This window comes from Dipodomys ordii, unplaced genomic scaffold (assembly GCF_000151885.1).
Source record: "Dipodomys ordii isolate 6190 unplaced genomic scaffold, Dord_2.0 Scaffold5, whole genome shotgun sequence".
In the NCBI taxonomy this organism is placed as follows: domain Eukaryota; kingdom Metazoa; phylum Chordata; class Mammalia; order Rodentia; family Heteromyidae; genus Dipodomys; species Dipodomys ordii.
The window spans coordinates 21273602-21289533 of NW_012267221.1; the positions used below are offsets into that span (position 1 = coordinate 21273602).

Here is a 15932-nt window from a genome sequence, read left to right on the forward strand (position 1 = left end):
CAGTGGTGAGGGCAAGGCATGCTGGAGGAGAAGCGTGGACCTGCTGAGGGGAGGTGGCACAGTACTGCCCCCAAGAGCAGCTCTGGGTGGCAGCAGCTGAATCAATCCCAGCAAGAGTGTGTTGTGTCATCATTTCTTGTAAAAGCTTAAAGAGCTACAGGTACATGATAATAGGTCAAAGTTCCCTTTTTTGTTGCTTTAGGCTACTCGGCTTGTTTGGTCACCTTCTCTCCACATTCATGCATGCTTCATTCTGTTCATTCCTCCTTAGACTTGCCTATCACTGACACTAGATGTTTGGGTCCATGTTCTTCCTTTTTCTGAATTAGTTTCCTCAGGCTGTGATTACAAATGATCAGAATCTGGGTGATTTCAAGCAATGGAAATCTACCCTCTCACACTTCTGGAGTCTTGAAACTCAAATCAAGGTGTTGGCAGGGCCATGCTGTCTTTGGAGGTTCTTTGGAGATTCCCAGAGAGGATCCATGATTAGCTTTATCTGTTTCTGGGAATTGTGAGCATCTGCTTAGCATTCCTTGGTGTGGAGCCGCATCAGTCCTACCTCTACCTTCACTTTCAAAAGTATATTTAAATTGCCTCTTGTCAAAAGGATAATGGGGCTGGAGGCATGGCTCTGCCTCAGAGCGTCTGCCTAGCAAGTGAAAGTCCCAGAGTTCAAACTCCATTACCACTTTCAAAAAACAAGACACTAGTCTTTAAGTTAAGGCTCATCTTAATCTAGCATGACTTGATATTAATTTGATTACAGTATGAAGACTCTATTTTCTAGTAAGGCCATAATTACAGGAACAAGGGATTGCTTCTTGAGCTTATCTTTTTGAGAAGAATGGTTAACCTCAAAACACCATCAATCAATATTTTCTCTCTCTGTCTTTGTCTCTGTCTGTCTGTCTCTGTCTGTCTGTCTGTCTCTCTTTCTCTCTCTCTCTCTCTGTCTGTCTCTCTCTCTCCTTCCACATGCTACTCTAATCTCTGGAGTTTAGAGTGACCAAATCCTATTTTCTCTTTTTTGTTTCATTGGGCCTGAACTCTGGGCCTGGGCACTGTCGCTCAGCTCTTCAGCTCAAGGTTAGCACTCTACCAGTTGAGCCACAGCTCTTCTGGCTTTTTCTGCTTATGTGGTGCTGAGGAATCGAACCCAAGGCCTCATGCATGCAAGGCAAGTGCTCTACCACTGAGCCACCTTCCCAGCCACCCAAATCCTATTTTCAACTAGTTGAAAATGCAAGATTGCAAGGTTGTCTTCTTGCTCCCTTTTCACATTAGAGGACTGTTCTCTAATCAGTAAAGGGCTTACTTTCCAGTTGTATCAAATCCAGGGACCTTTTGGATCGCTGTCTGAGCTGTCTCTTAACAGAAGTAAAGTAGTTTCTATCTTCCCTTCCACAGCCTGGCAGTGGAAGGGAACTGGCAGTTCTTGGTACAGTTGCCACCACTGGGGAAGCCCCAAGACCACAACTGGCAGGCCCTTGTTCTTTCCACTTCTTTCTCTTTCTTTGTCTTTTATGTTACCTTTTACTCTTCTCAGTCATTAGAAGATAGATTTAAGATCAGGACTGAGAAAGATGGTGGAGATAAAGCTGAGTAAGGCTATTAGATGTCAAAACCAATGTATGCAATGGATTAATGAGGCTGGCCAAATATTTTTTTAAATTAGGAATCTCAATAGTTTTTGATGTCTGCCAATACCATTGGACCAAGGAAAGTTTCATTAAATACTATGCAGTCTCTTTGTTTAATTAGTAAAGTAGTTATCAATTTATGTATATTTCACATTTTTCTAATAACTAACTTATTCCTGATGGAAAGTAAGTAGTAGTATTTGGCTGAAATAAAAAATTGCTGGGTGAAATGTATAAATCAGGACATGCCCTTCCCCCCCCCAAAAAAAATAATTTCTAGGTGTGGTGGTACACAATCTGTAATTCTAGCCTCTCAGGAAGTAAGATTTGGATGCTCACAGGTTGAGCCCAACCTGGGCCAAAATTAGCAAAACTTAACTCAACCAAGGTATGGTGGCTCACATCTATGATCTAGCTACTTAAGAAGTATACTTAGGAAGATGGAGGTCTGAAGCTAACTCTAGTCAGAATTATGAAACCTTATCCAGGAAGACCAACTAGAGCAAATAAGAAGGGGCTATGGAGCATGACTTAAGTGGTAGAATTCCTGCCTATCAAGAAGAGATCTTAGTTCAAACCCCAGCACTACAAAGAAAAAAATGAATCAATTCCCCACGTATATTTCTTCCTTGATTTGCTTCCTTCCAATGTTCTGGAAGGAAAAGTTTTGGCCCAATGTTTTTCAGGGGTTTTGGGGGGGGCGTTGATTGATCGTGGGGCTTGAACCCTGGGCCTGCGTGCTGTCCCTGCACTCTTCAGCTCAAGATGAGTGCTCTACTGCTTGGGCCACTTCCCGTTTTCTAGTGGTTTATTGGAGATAAAAGTCTCACGGACTTTCCTGCCCGGGCTGGCTTTGAACCACCATCCTCAGATCTCAGCCTTCTGAGTAGCGAGGATTACAGGCGTGAGCCACCAGCAACCAGCTTTGTTTTTCAGTTTTTTTCCACACACACTTCCTCAAAGAGATAGGTACCTCTTACATTCATCATTAGCTACAAAAATGGTGTTGTCCCTTAAAGAAAAACACATGACTTTGTCATAACAGCATCTCATATCTCAAAAATGAAATGTTTCATGGGTAGAGAAACGTGTCATTGGCTGAGCGTATAAATCACTTAGATATTTAGTCTGCAACTATCTATCCATCTCTGATATTTAGAGCAACTTTGGGAAGCAGATATTTGCATTTACAGAGTTTATGATCTTCCAAGCACTGGAAAACTTTAAATTCTATGTTGTACTTCAGGGTATTTCCCTGTTGATGGTTCTGTGTGTATGTATATGGGGAGAGGGTATGTGCATGTGTGTGTGTGTGCGCTGCTACTGAGACTTAAATTCTGGGGCTTGCACTATTGTCTGGCTTTATTGCACAAGGTTGGTGTTCTGTCATTTGAGCCATTTTGCTGGTTAATTGAAGATACGATTTGTCTGTCTGAGCTGGCTTTCAATCTCAATCCTCAGATTTCAGCCTCCTAGGATTACAGGCATGAACTACTGGTGCTTGGCTTTTGGTGGAATTTTTAAAGATATTTGTTTATTAATACTCAGCCAAAATAGTAAATTGGGTTTTTCTGGTGAAAAGGTACTGCTGTGGATGCATTCTGCACGGGGATGTTGGCAATGTATTATTTATCCTTAAGAACTCTTTAAAAAATAACTACAGTATCATGATTTATTGTTTTGTTAAAAAGCTAAAGTCTATATTCTTTAATATGATACAGTATTCAGTGTTCAATTTCTCAGTTGTCTCATGAATGTCATAAAGGTCATATTTTGGCCGGGCGCTGGTGGCTCAGGCCTGTAATCCTAGCTACTCAGGAGGCTGAGATCTGAGGATCGAGGTTCAAAGCCAGCCCGGGCAGGAGAGACCGTGAGACTCCTATCTCCAATAAACCACCAGAAAACCGGAAGTGGCGCTGTAGCTCAAGTGGTAGAGCGCTCGCCTTGAGCTGAAGAGCTGAGGGACAGCGCCCAGGCCCAGAGTTCAAGCCCCACGACCGACAAAAAAAAAAAAAAAAAGGTCATATTTTGTTTTAATGCATTTGAATCAGTTTCTAAGTAAGTCCTTACACTGAAGTTGGTTAATACGTCTTCTAAATAATAGATTTCCTTCTCCAACTCTTTTTTCCCCTTGCAAATATTTGTTAAAAATCTAACTTAAGAAATCCCACAAGTCTTTCTTTCTCTCCAACCCCTTACCTGACATGGGTCACCTGCTTACCCATGTCCTGTTTTATCATCTGTTACATTCATTGAATACAGAGTTGAAGTTGAAATCTAGGGCCATGTATGGTGAGTTATGACTATAAACTTAGTATCTGGGAGGCTGAGGAAGGAAGATTTCAAGCTCAAGGCCAACCTGGGCTCTAATAGAGTTCCCCAGGGTAGCCTGTGCAACATAACAAGATCTTGTATCAAAAACATAAAACAAAAACAAATTGAATTCTAAGCTAGATTTTTATTTAATAGAAATTCTGGTGGGCGATTTTAAGAAAGAAGATTGTAGCCCTATGCCAAAGGGTTTGGGGGGGAGGAGTGGATTTGTACCTTACGTTTCAATGGCCAAAGAGATGTTGTTACAATTTGGGTCCGTCTCTGCGCTGTTCATATGTATGACTCTGCCATACTATGTGGGCTTAGTGCATCATCACATGAAGTGTGATTGTTTTTATTGTGTATGTTTATGCTTCAGTCCTATTTTAAGACAAAAGATTTGTGTTTTAAAGTTGTGAAATAGATACTGTTTAAACACATATGTGCATGCGCGCATCAGTTCTAGGGCTCGAACTCAGAGCCTGGGTACTTTCCTTACCTTTTTTGCTCAAGATGGCACTCTACCACTTGAGCCACAGTTCAAGCTAACACTTCTGGATTTATGGTGGTTAATTGGAGCTGAGTCTCAAGGTCTTTCATGCTCAGGGTTGGCTTTGAATCTCAATCTTCTGACCTCAGCTTCCTAAGTAGCTTGGATTACAGGAATAAGCTACTGGTGCCCAGCTATGCATATACCTTTAGTAAATTTCTTCAAGATTTGTTGTTACAGCATATCTTATAGATTGTCACTAAGCAAAGTGGAGTAAAATAGAATAGTGTAAGCTTCTTAGACCAGTCCACAAAAGCATCTGGAATCTGGCCCCAAATCTGGTGCTATATTCACATCAAATTATCTGTTCATAATACTTTTTTTTCTGGAAATCAGTTTTATTTTTGGAAGAGTCTTGTGGTGCAAGGAATGGTATCTTCTAAGAAACCATAGTCCAGTTTTCAGAATGAGAGTCCCTCAGATCTAGGCAAGATAGGTTCTCAGGGAAGGAAGTTAGACCAGAAACACTCAAACACTAGCTCTCTGACAGTTATTTCAGAGGCAAAAGCAATTTTCTACTGAAAACATAGTAGTCAGCAAATCTCTTTAACACTGGTTCTCTGTCACACATCCCTAGATAATCTATTGTGTTGATTTCTTCGTGACAGCTAAGCCAAGCCTGCTGCTGCAGAGTTGAGGTTTTTGGTGAATGCAAGGCGGCAAAAACTTGGCAATAGTCCTGCATTTGCTGAAAGCATCTCCAGTTAAAGCATCCCAGGCATTGCACGGGGCTTTCAAGTTGTGCAGCAGTGACAGTTCCTCCCCTGTTGGCTGGGCAAGTGAGTAAGGACTGGCTCTGCTCTGCCCATTCTGCAGAGGAGATGCTCGATTGGCTCAGCAATCAATCAGCTCAGCTACTCTAAGGGGCATGTGACTCCACATAGGCAAAACACACTGCTACTTCATGTCACATCTGTCAGAGACCTGGAGAGTAATGGAATGGCATAAAGCGTCAGAGCTGGTGCTTTCTCCAGGCTTGGTTTGGTTCACAGACCTAAGAACCCTTCTTGAGATCAGCATCCTCTTCTCCACCAGAAAAAAATCTTGATCTGGGGATTCAGTTCCTCAGGATTTGACTTGAAAGTTGAAACAGATATATTAAAAAATTAAGACTACCATATGCTTTGTGTAACTCAAAAGTTAATGTGACAGAGGAGTTCACCTGGAAATTAAGAAAAAATTATTGGAGAGCATAATTAGTTTTGTCATATTCATGTTTTTTTAATTTGAAAGCACAGTACTTTATTCATTCATTCCTTCATTCAATTCATTCATATGTTAGCAGTACCATGATTTGAAGGTGCTATGTATGCATGCTACCACTTGGTTAGTACAGGTGGATCAACCTGCACTTCCTTCTCCATATCTGTGTACAGCCCAATGAGAACACAGAATGGAGACCTCATCAATGTGGTCTTGTAGATCAGGCCTTTAGCTCTGAATATAGCTTGAAGTCTGCGGATTTTCCTTGATGCTTGCCTGTTACCTTTTTAGGTCATCCTCGATTTTTCAACCAGCTCTCCACTGGATTGGATATCATTGGCTTAGCTGGTGAATGGCTGACATCAACTGCCAATACCAATATGTAAGTCTCATAGATTCTTGTCATATATGCCATCATGATGTTTAACTCTAGCTAATTGATTTAAAAGCCCAATTTTAATAGTTTCATTAAAGTTCCAATAGTATTTTTAAGTCAGTTTTCTTATAATATCTTGGCTTTGTCACAGTTCTGGTTTCATAGTAGATTCTTGATAAACTGTTCTTGAATTGAAAAAAATGTAATTTAATAAGTATATGAGAAACAAACAGTAACTCTAGCTTTCAAAATTCAGTGTGAAATTTCACAGTGATAAACCCTCCTCTCTGAATAGTATATCACACTTTGGGCTGTGATTGTGGTATCCTTTTCTCTTCTGAGACATTGATTCTAATCACTTAGGCCCTGTTTCCTTTGTAATTAAAGCTGCCAGAAAGCCACAAATCAACCCAATCAACCTATTGCTTAACTAAAAGTTCTGAAACAGCTGGGTGCCAGTGGCTCACACCTGTAATCCTAGCTACTCAGAAGGCTGAGATCTGAGGATCACAATTCAAAGCCAACCTTGCAGCAAAGACCGTGAGATTCTTATCTCCAGTTAACCACCAGAAAACTGGGAGTGGCACTGTGGCTCAAGTGATAGAGCGCTCGATTTGAGCTGAAGATCTGAGGGACAGTGCCCAGGCCCAGAGTTCAAGCCTCATGACTCCCCCCTCCCCCAAAAAAGTTCTAAAACAAAATTCAGCTGGTACTGATACATTGTATATGCCTTCCAAAATAATTTATTATTTTGCTGAATTTGACATTGTTTCCATACTTAATTATGGGGGCAGACTTTCATTTATTCTAAGTTCTTGTATATCTTGGGAGTAGTACTGAGATTTGAACCTCAGAGCCTTATTCTTGCTAGGCAAGTACTCTATCACTTGAGCCATACCACCAACCCATAGGTTCTTCTAAATTTATATAAAAATGACTCTGAAGTTCTGGGGTTACAAATAGCACGTGAGTAGCTTTCTTCTTTTTGCTTATGTGGTGCTGAGGAATCAAACCCAGGGCCTCAGGCATGCAAGGCAAGCGCTCTACCACTGAGCCACCTTCCCAGCCCCAAATAACTTTCTTATAATCACCTCCAAAGCTTTCTCTGCATATGGGTGCCCTCACTAGAGATAAGAACAGGTAACAAGATATGAAGGTCATCGGAGCCTAGGAACTACTTTCTCTGAACACAAATGACAATGTTTGCTACTATCCATGGTACTGCATTTGATTAAAGTATACATGGAGAAAATAATGAAACAAATTATTACAACATTCTAATAATAGCATAAGAATGATAATGCATCAATTGTAATATTCAGAAGCTAGCTACCTATTTACTTGCTTATTTATTAGTTTATTTATGTAAAATACTGTGCTAGGACCAGATACACAGCATTCATACATGTTAACCACATGTTCGACCACCTAGCTACACCCCATTCCTACCCCATTCATGGCAAAGTAGACTCTGAAATATGAATTCAGGTATATCAGTAGTATTGTTTACAATGAGAAATTCCACTTGACATCAAGATAGAACACAAGTTATTGAAGCTCAAACTATTTTAGTTTTTCTAAAGCAAAACTTGACCTGCCACAAAATCAAAAGAGCATTTGAATATTACATATTGTTCATGCATGTTCCTAAATGGAACTACATTCAGGAACGTTTTAATTAATTAAGGATTCTTGCTTCTTTGGTTAATTTAAAACAAACATTGGCAAAGTTTTAGTATTAAATGTGGTAAGTGAAGGTTTTAAAGCTAAAAAGTATAAAAAATTCAACTGATTGAAAACCACAAATGGTTTCATGCTTCTTGCTCACAAGTCAGGTGTAAATTCATGGAATATCTATGGTGATCCCTGAGATTTTTTTTTTCCAGAAAAGCTGTGAAACAATTTTTTTTTAGGTTTTTAAACTATTTGTCATTGTTATCATAAAGGTGATATAAAAAAGCCTATAGTCACATAAGTCAGAAAACAGTATGTTTCATTTTGGACAGTGTTACCCCTTCCACCCAGTTTTTCCCTTCCATCTCCATCCAGATCCCAAAATCCAGATCAGAGACAGAACTGCTTGGTTGATCTCCTCAAACAAAGAATTCATCTTTGCAAGGCCTACTGTACTTTGACTTGTGGAATAAAAATCTAACAGCAAGCACAAGCACTATAATGTGCTAATTATAAGTTTATGCAAACCAGAATGCTATTTGTAGTGTCTAACACTAAGGAACAATTTAAATTAAAAAGTACAGTTTGTTTTAACTCAACAAGGGTTGGGAAGGTGGCTCAGTGGTAGAGCGCTTGTCTTGCATGCCTGAGGCCCTGGGTTCGATTCCTCAGCACCACATAAGCAAAAAGAAAAAAGCCAGAAGTGGCACTGTGGCTCAAGTGGTAGAGCGCTAGCCTTGAGCTGAAGAGCTGAAGGACAGCGCCCAAGCCCAGAGTTCAGGCCCCACGACCGGACCCCCCCCCAAAAAAAGAAAATAAACCAGAAAAAGCAGAGTAAAAGGCATTTATCCACTAAGGCTCAAGTACCCATAACAATGTAGGCACTGAACCCATCCAGTGTCTTCAAGTATGTGTTTTATAGACCCCTTGCTGTGGTTTCCCAATATGCAGCCAATCTAAAGGTATTAAGGAACTCACCATCCCTTTGAGTTGTTTATGACCTGGTGGTCTCCTGGTAGCTTTCTGTCAACCAGAAAGCTCTTACAAATGCTCCCCTACTCCATGTTGATGAAATAAAAAGTCCGGGCTCTTCTTTTACCTCAGCTCAGCTACAAAACACTAAACTGATGTCCCAGCCATCTGAGGTCAAGGCCAATCCAGCTAAATGACACACAGTAATTGCCTCTCAACTGAACAGTAGGCATTTATAAAATATGATCTGATTCTAACAGATCGATAGAGAAGGTTATTTAAAATAGTGAAATCATTTCTGTCAGTTGTAGAGACAGAGCACTGTCTGAGGAAGTAATAACTATTACCTAGAAATTGTCCTAAGCCAGTCCCACTAGAAAAGCATGAAATGCCCCAGTGTTGTAAAGCCAGGCAACATTTTTCCCCTGTGGCAATCCCGTCTTCAATGGGAATGATGTTAAAACTAAGTCTGGGGGAAAAAAAATGGCAAAAGAATCTTTCTTTGGCACAGTGTGATTTAGTTGGTTTTATGTTCTTTTTTAAACCTGTCCTCGCTGAGTTTGCCTTGAGTAATAGAGAATAATTACTATATCCCTTTATGTAGTCCTTTTTGCATATGTGTATATGTGTGTTGGTACTGAGGCTTGAACTCAGGGCCTAGACACTGTCTCTTAGCTTTTTTGCTCAAGGCTGGCACTCTGCCACTTGAGCCACAGTTCCAGTTCCAGCTTTCTGCTGGTCAATTAGAGATATGTATCTAATGGACTTTGCCTGACCAGCTTTGAGCTACGATCCTCAGATCTCAGTCTCCCAAATAGAATAACTAGGATTACAGGCATAAGCCGACGGTGTCCTTATCTGCATAGTTCCTTAAAAAGAACTATCCAGTGTCCTTGTTCAAGTGGCAGTACCACAGGGCTGGCTGTAAACAACATGACTGCCTGTGTTTTCATACTTGCTTCTGCATGCAGCTTTGAAATCTATTCATTCAACCAAGGACCAGTGAGTATCAAACAAACGAGCAAACAAACAAAAAATAAAAACCATTTGCATATGTGTAATTTTCCTTGGCCTGTACTACTCTTCTCTTCAAAAACAAGTCCACCAAGAACAATTGTGCAGACTGACCAGAGCCCAAATATAAACAACAGCCTAGCGTCAAACAGCTGAGCACAATACATAATCGTAATGGCACGATCAATCACAACTCTTTGCCATGAGGTTCTGACTTCAAGCACTGAGTGCTTTACTTCCATGAAAGTTACATAGGAGAAATTTCCTTTGGAGTTATCACTCATAGTACTGCACTGGGCAGGCTGTGAGAGATGAGCCTGCAGTAGGCAGTTCTCATTTGTCCTGGAAAAGCAGCTGTGATGGGAAGGACTGGCAGGTCTAGCTTCGAAACAGACTAACTGTGAGATATTAACACACATGAGATATTAACACACATCCCAGAATTTCTCTGAATCTTAGTTTCTTCATCAGGAAATTAGGAACAATAATATCCATCCTATAGAGTGGTTCTGAAGGATATAATGGCTGTAGTCTTAAAAGCCTATGTGTACAAGGTACAATGCATACATCTCTCATCACCCACAGGTCCCTGTGACCAGTTGAGATCAGACTGCTGGTTCTTTTCTCTCTCTAATCGTTCCTAGACAACAGAGGGTCTTATTAAGCTCTCCTCATGTGTGCTACCTTTGAAGGTAAAGATGTGTTATACCTGCCACATCAGTAGGAAACAAAAGCCTAAGGAGAGCCACAGTAGTCAACATGGGAGAATTTCTTTCTCTCATTAAAGACATCCTTCAGTTTGAAAGTTACCAAGGATATAGGTTTCTTTGTGCTGCTTGGATCCATATTGTAAGTGGCTCTACAGAGTTACCTCATTGTACGTGCTGGATTGCTGGAGCTCTAACCATCATTTCTGTGTTCCAGACCCAAGAGGGAAGGAAGAGGAAGTAAAGGAAGTAAGGGAAATAGGAAGGGCTGGCAGGCAAAAGAGGAACTTATTCTCTACTGCTACACACTTTTCTCAGAAGTCACACGTATTTCCAACTGTTTAGTAAATACTTGGCCTACAGCCACACCTAAGGAGGCTAGAGAATAGATGTCAGTGAACTACAGCTCCAGATCAACTTTAATATAGCAAGGGGGAGGAACTGAATATGGCTAGCAATGGCAGACTCAGGCACAATGAAATGACAGCATCTTAATAATCAAGTTGCCTTAGTTCTAACCCCAATGGGATGATGAGTTGGACCACTGACAACAGACCAACTCACCTCTCTGCTCAGATTTTAAAAAGGCCTAGAATTCTCCCATAGTGTCATTCCATGGCTGTCACCATCTCAGTGTTCTAAGTCCTTCCTTCCAGTCATGGCATACAGTCTTATGCTATAACACAAAGTATTTTGCAGGATTAGTTTCTTGCTTGGTGATTCTAAAATATATTCTTTTCCTCTAATTTTATCATATCTCAGGCTTCTTCTCAATCTAAATTTTACTTTCTCACTCTTGATTTTATCTGCTATAATTTAGGGAAAGAGATCCTAACCTGAGGTCCAAGTTGTAAGACAAAAATTTCCTAGAATTGTACTCAAAATCAAGTTCATATTGTCATCTTTTACCTAGAGACAGATTGCACAGCCTTCCTAGGATTCCCAAAGAGATCTGTGGCTCCAATGAATTCCAGACCTTGCTCTTCAAGACTTTCTATGAGATTAGGAGTACCTGCACCCCTGATGATAAACATGGCCCCAAAAGGGAAGGCAGTGACAGGAGAAGTATCTGGAATAGGAAACCCCATGGGAGCTCACATTCAAGGCCTCTTTGTAGTCAGCCATGAACCATTCTCCCAGCTTCCAGGAGAGGAAGGATGTAAGCAGCACATTCACAAGTCAGGATAAGCTTAGCATTAGCTGTGGAATATTTGGTCATTCACGAACCGCCAAACAGGATATAGCTGTGGTCAGGAACCAGATGCCTGTACCATCCCAGTAAGACTCCTCCTCCAGGTTAGACAGGGTGTACCAAAGTATTTTTGTTTCCTCCATACACAGGATGTCGTGTGGCAAAGAGCAGTCACTCAATAATATTGAACAGACTGAAAGAAAGCTTTAGGACTCAAGTACCTGGTATAAAGGGCCTGAAATAGATGAGATCAGATAGGAAGTGACTGAACTCTCTAAACTCTTCCTGCAGATATTCAGAGTAATGTTCCTGGTTTTTAGGAAGACAAATTCATGCAAATGTATGACCTGAACTGATTCAAACCGGGAAGCACAGAGTTGGGCTAACTCCCTGGTCTTCAGTACCATGTCTTCTCCCTTCCCCATGTGGTTCCTGCTTGACCATCTAACACAGCCTGCAGTCTAACTTAACTTGCATTCAGTCCTTGATATGGTTCTGATTTTACAGTGTGTGATTCCATTGTTCCTTGCCTTGCCCCCAGAGCTTTCTTATTTGGTGTTGTGAGACCCTACTGACATTGATACCTCTTCACCGTGCAAACAATTTTGGCCACTCTGATATTTCCGAAGATGCGTAGAAAAGCATTGATAATACCTTTGTCCAAGAATGGGTACATGCAAACCGTGAGTTTACCTCTTGGCACACTCATCAGCACAGGCTAAACCAGGAATCCTTCTCTTCTTCTTCCTTTATCAGGCCATCAGACATGAGGGAGTGTTGGTTGCTACGGTGATGGGGCTCAGAGCAGAACCAAAGCATGATTGTGACCTCCAGAGGTGATGGTAACTGAATACATGGTTTCCCAAGGTCTTCCTTCTTAATTTCTAGGGCACTCCCAATGAGAATGGACATATTCTTTTTTGGAAACAAAATTCCTCTACCAACAGGCAATATCCTGAGGGTCCTTTAGGATCTCTTTTGTCTTCTTCTACTGTCATGTGATTTTTTTCCCTCCATGATGAAAATGTAGTAGTTTTACCTGTGTCTTATATACAGCAATGATATCTCATCCTTGCAAATAGCTTTTCTAAGTCATTAAATAAGCAAGAATTTCCATTAGTCCTTAGCATTTGGTATTTAACCCAAACACCCTAGCCTATGGTAATGCCTCCTTTTGTCCCTTGGCTTAGGCAGGGTAGGCATCTCTCTTTGGCAAGGACAGTCAGCTCATCCCACAGACTCTAATGCTTTATAAGTTCAAACTAAAATAAAAAGGACAAAGAGCCTCAGAGCTCAGTTAATATCCTTTTGTCTTCTGGCTTTATTATCTGTGGATGAACTTTCCTTGATTTCTTTTCGGCCCTATGTTTGGTCCCCTGATCTTGTTTCAATTACTTTTCTACCAGATTGTGTCTTTGCTTTTGAATTTCTTTGAAAGAGCATGCCTTGCCTTTATATCAGTTTGTTAGGAGGCACATCAAACCTTTCAGGAGATCTGATGCCTACATTTATATGCTAGTTAACTATCTTGTTATTTGTAATTAGAAAATCATCAGTTTGTAATTATTCTTGACAGATATTGACTTCAGAGAATTATAGGTATGTAGCTGTCCTTGGAGATTATTGGTAGAAGAACTATGTAGATAATTTTATTGAGATCTTTAAAACATGGGTCAAAACATGCCATTTTCTTCACAGTCTTCAGATGTTTACATTGCTCTTAAAAGACAGATTTGGGCTCTTGTTTTTGCAGATTCTGGAAGTGTGAACGTGGTGTAATTATTTTTTTAATGTTTCAAACCAGTTTAAGTAGAACTTAAAATACTTAATTCTAAAGATAAAAGGGAACCAGATAAGTTCTTGTCTTCCCTCTATACCTCAATACACCTAGGACATCAGAAGCTGTTAAAATATCCCAGAGAAAACATTTCCACCATCTCTCTCAGTAACCTAGGCTGGTTTCTGACAATGCATTTCCAGGAAATAAGTTCTGTTAGTGCTTTTTTTTTTTTGTCAGTCATGGGGCTTGAACTCAGGACCTGGGAGCTCTTTTTGTTTAAGGCTAACACTCTACCCTTCAAGCCACAGCACCAGTTCCACTTTTCTGGTGGTGATTGGAGATAAGAGCCCTGCCTGAGCTGAGTTTGAACCTTGATCCTTAGATCTCAGCCATCCTGAGTAGCTAGGATTACAGACATGAGCCACCAGTGCCTGGCTATATGTTTTTTTTAACATTGTTTGTGCGTGTGTGTGTGTGAGAGAGAGAGAGACAGAGACAGAGAGACAGAGATAGAGACAGAGACAGAGAGAAAATGCACATACACACACACACACACACACAGACTAGAGCTTGAACTCAGGGCCTTCATGCTCTCACTCATCTTTTTCATTCAAAGTTGGCAGTCTACCTACCACTGAGCCACACCTCCACTTACAGCTTTTTGTTGGTTAATCAGAAATAAGAATCTCTTGGATTTGTTTGCCCTGTTTGCCTTTGAACTGGGATCCTCATATCTCTGAGTAGCTAGGGTTACTGTGGTGAGCCACCTGCACCTAACTTGACATCTTTTTTTTTTTAAGAACCCACATAGAAGTACTAAACCAATTGTCTGTGTTCCCCCAAATGAGTGGTTTATTTCCATCCTTCTTAACACCTTCCCAGGTTTACATATGAAATTGCACCAGTGTTTGTCCTCATGGAGCAAATAACACTTAAGAAGATGAGAGAGATAATTGGATGGTCAAATAAAGATGGTGATGGGATATTTTCTCCTGGTAGGTTTCTCATCTCTTCTTCTGATTATTTTCAGGGTTTTCAGCATGGGCCCTTGGGATTTGGGGAAATATTAAAACATGCATTTGTAGAATAATGACCTTAAAATGTTTTAGAAATTGCTTCCACTATTAATGCATATGAGTTATACAAATTAATGGTTTTTATTATATCATGTCAGGCCTTGATGATGTTAATTTTTTTCACCTTCTTCCTTCCTATCTGTATAAAGAAGAAGGCTAGGGAGAATGCTTTATCTTTATGAACTAATAATGGCGCTGCCTAAATCTATACAAACTAAGCCTGTGTCTGGATCATGTTAAATGGCAACATTTTGCCAACAGCAGTTTGCTATGCTGGGGGAGGGGATCCATTAATTGAGTACCAATTAACTAATGTCAGTAAGCCTCTAATTTACAGTAGATACAAAGACAGGTATTCCTGGAGGTGGGGATATATTAGAAACAGTGGGCTAGTGTACTGAAGAAAAGAAATAAAAAATAAAACTTTCTAGGCATTTCAAGGAGACCACATATTTGCTTATTTCTTTCTCAGGTAATTAATATAAATGACTAGTTTGACTTGGCTGGATCTGCCTGGATAGTTGCCACTGTCTGTCTTCTGTATCTTTATTTAGCTCAACATAAATTTGTTTTTGTTTAAATAAACATATTCAATCAGTTACTTCTAACACATGCAGGCTACTCTTTGAAGAGAGTACCCAACCACCATCACTGTTTCTTTTCATAAGTTCTGTTACTCTCATTCTCTTTCTGAACCCAGGGAACAGATTAACTTCGTTCAGTAAACAGATAGAGCAGAAAGTAAATGCTTGAAGGCTATGTGTGAAAGTGTGAATCACTTTAGCCAAATTGCCTACATAGTATGACTACCTATATTCTCAGGGCAGAAGGTCCAGAGGGAAGCTTTTTCTCTTGAGACACCAGCTTGCATTGTGTTAGAAACAATAGCTCAATGCCTCCCACCGTGTCTGCTTGCTGGCAGGGGGAGCCATATCCAACATGTACAGCATCATGGCTGCTCGCTACAAGTACTTCCCGGAAGTGAAGACAAAGGGCATGGCAGCTGTGCCCAAACTGGTTCTCTTCACCTCAGAACACGTGAGTTGGGGGCTCTTGCCCATGGAATGTGGTGTTTTCCAAGGGACTCTCCTAATTTTTAACCTCAAGTCCCTGTTTGTTGCAGAGTCACTATTCCATAAAGAAAGCTGGGGCTGCGCTTGGCTTTGGAACCGACAATGTGATTTTGATAAAGTGCAATGAAAGGTAGGCAGGGGAGAGTGAATATTAGGTTCTTGATGTATTAAATGTGTTCATCTGTTAAATTTGTTTTATTGTGCTTAAGGACTGGCTCAGTACAGTGTGCCAAGCTGCTAATGGTCTGTTGAAAATATCCGATTAAATTACTTTTTGCTGCTACTGCTGCTGCTGAAGGGTTTTTGTGAGCAATCTTGTTGATTCTTCATTTTAATTTCTCTCCTTTTACAATAATTAC

The 15932-nt window shown here is 40.5% G+C and overlaps 1 protein-coding gene across 2 annotated transcripts in view; it reads left to right on the plus strand.

Moving 5' to 3' along the window:
• The window catches only part of Gad1 (glutamate decarboxylase 1 (brain, 67kDa)), a 41290-nt gene that overhangs the window by 12878 nt on the left and 12480 nt on the right, over nucleotides 1–15932 (plus strand). The window contains exons 6-9 of one of the 2 annotated variants that reach the window (XM_013027818.1): nucleotides 6001–6091; nucleotides 14307–14419; nucleotides 15423–15538; nucleotides 15624–15703. In XM_013027818.1, coding sequence (XP_012883272.1) covers nucleotides 6001–6091; nucleotides 14307–14419; nucleotides 15423–15538; nucleotides 15624–15703 — 400 coding nt within the window. Of the gene's footprint in view, nucleotides 1–6000; nucleotides 6092–12400; nucleotides 12591–14306; nucleotides 14420–15422; nucleotides 15539–15623; nucleotides 15704–15932 lie in introns of those variants that run through there. The other variant, XM_013027827.1, reaches the window with a different exon arrangement.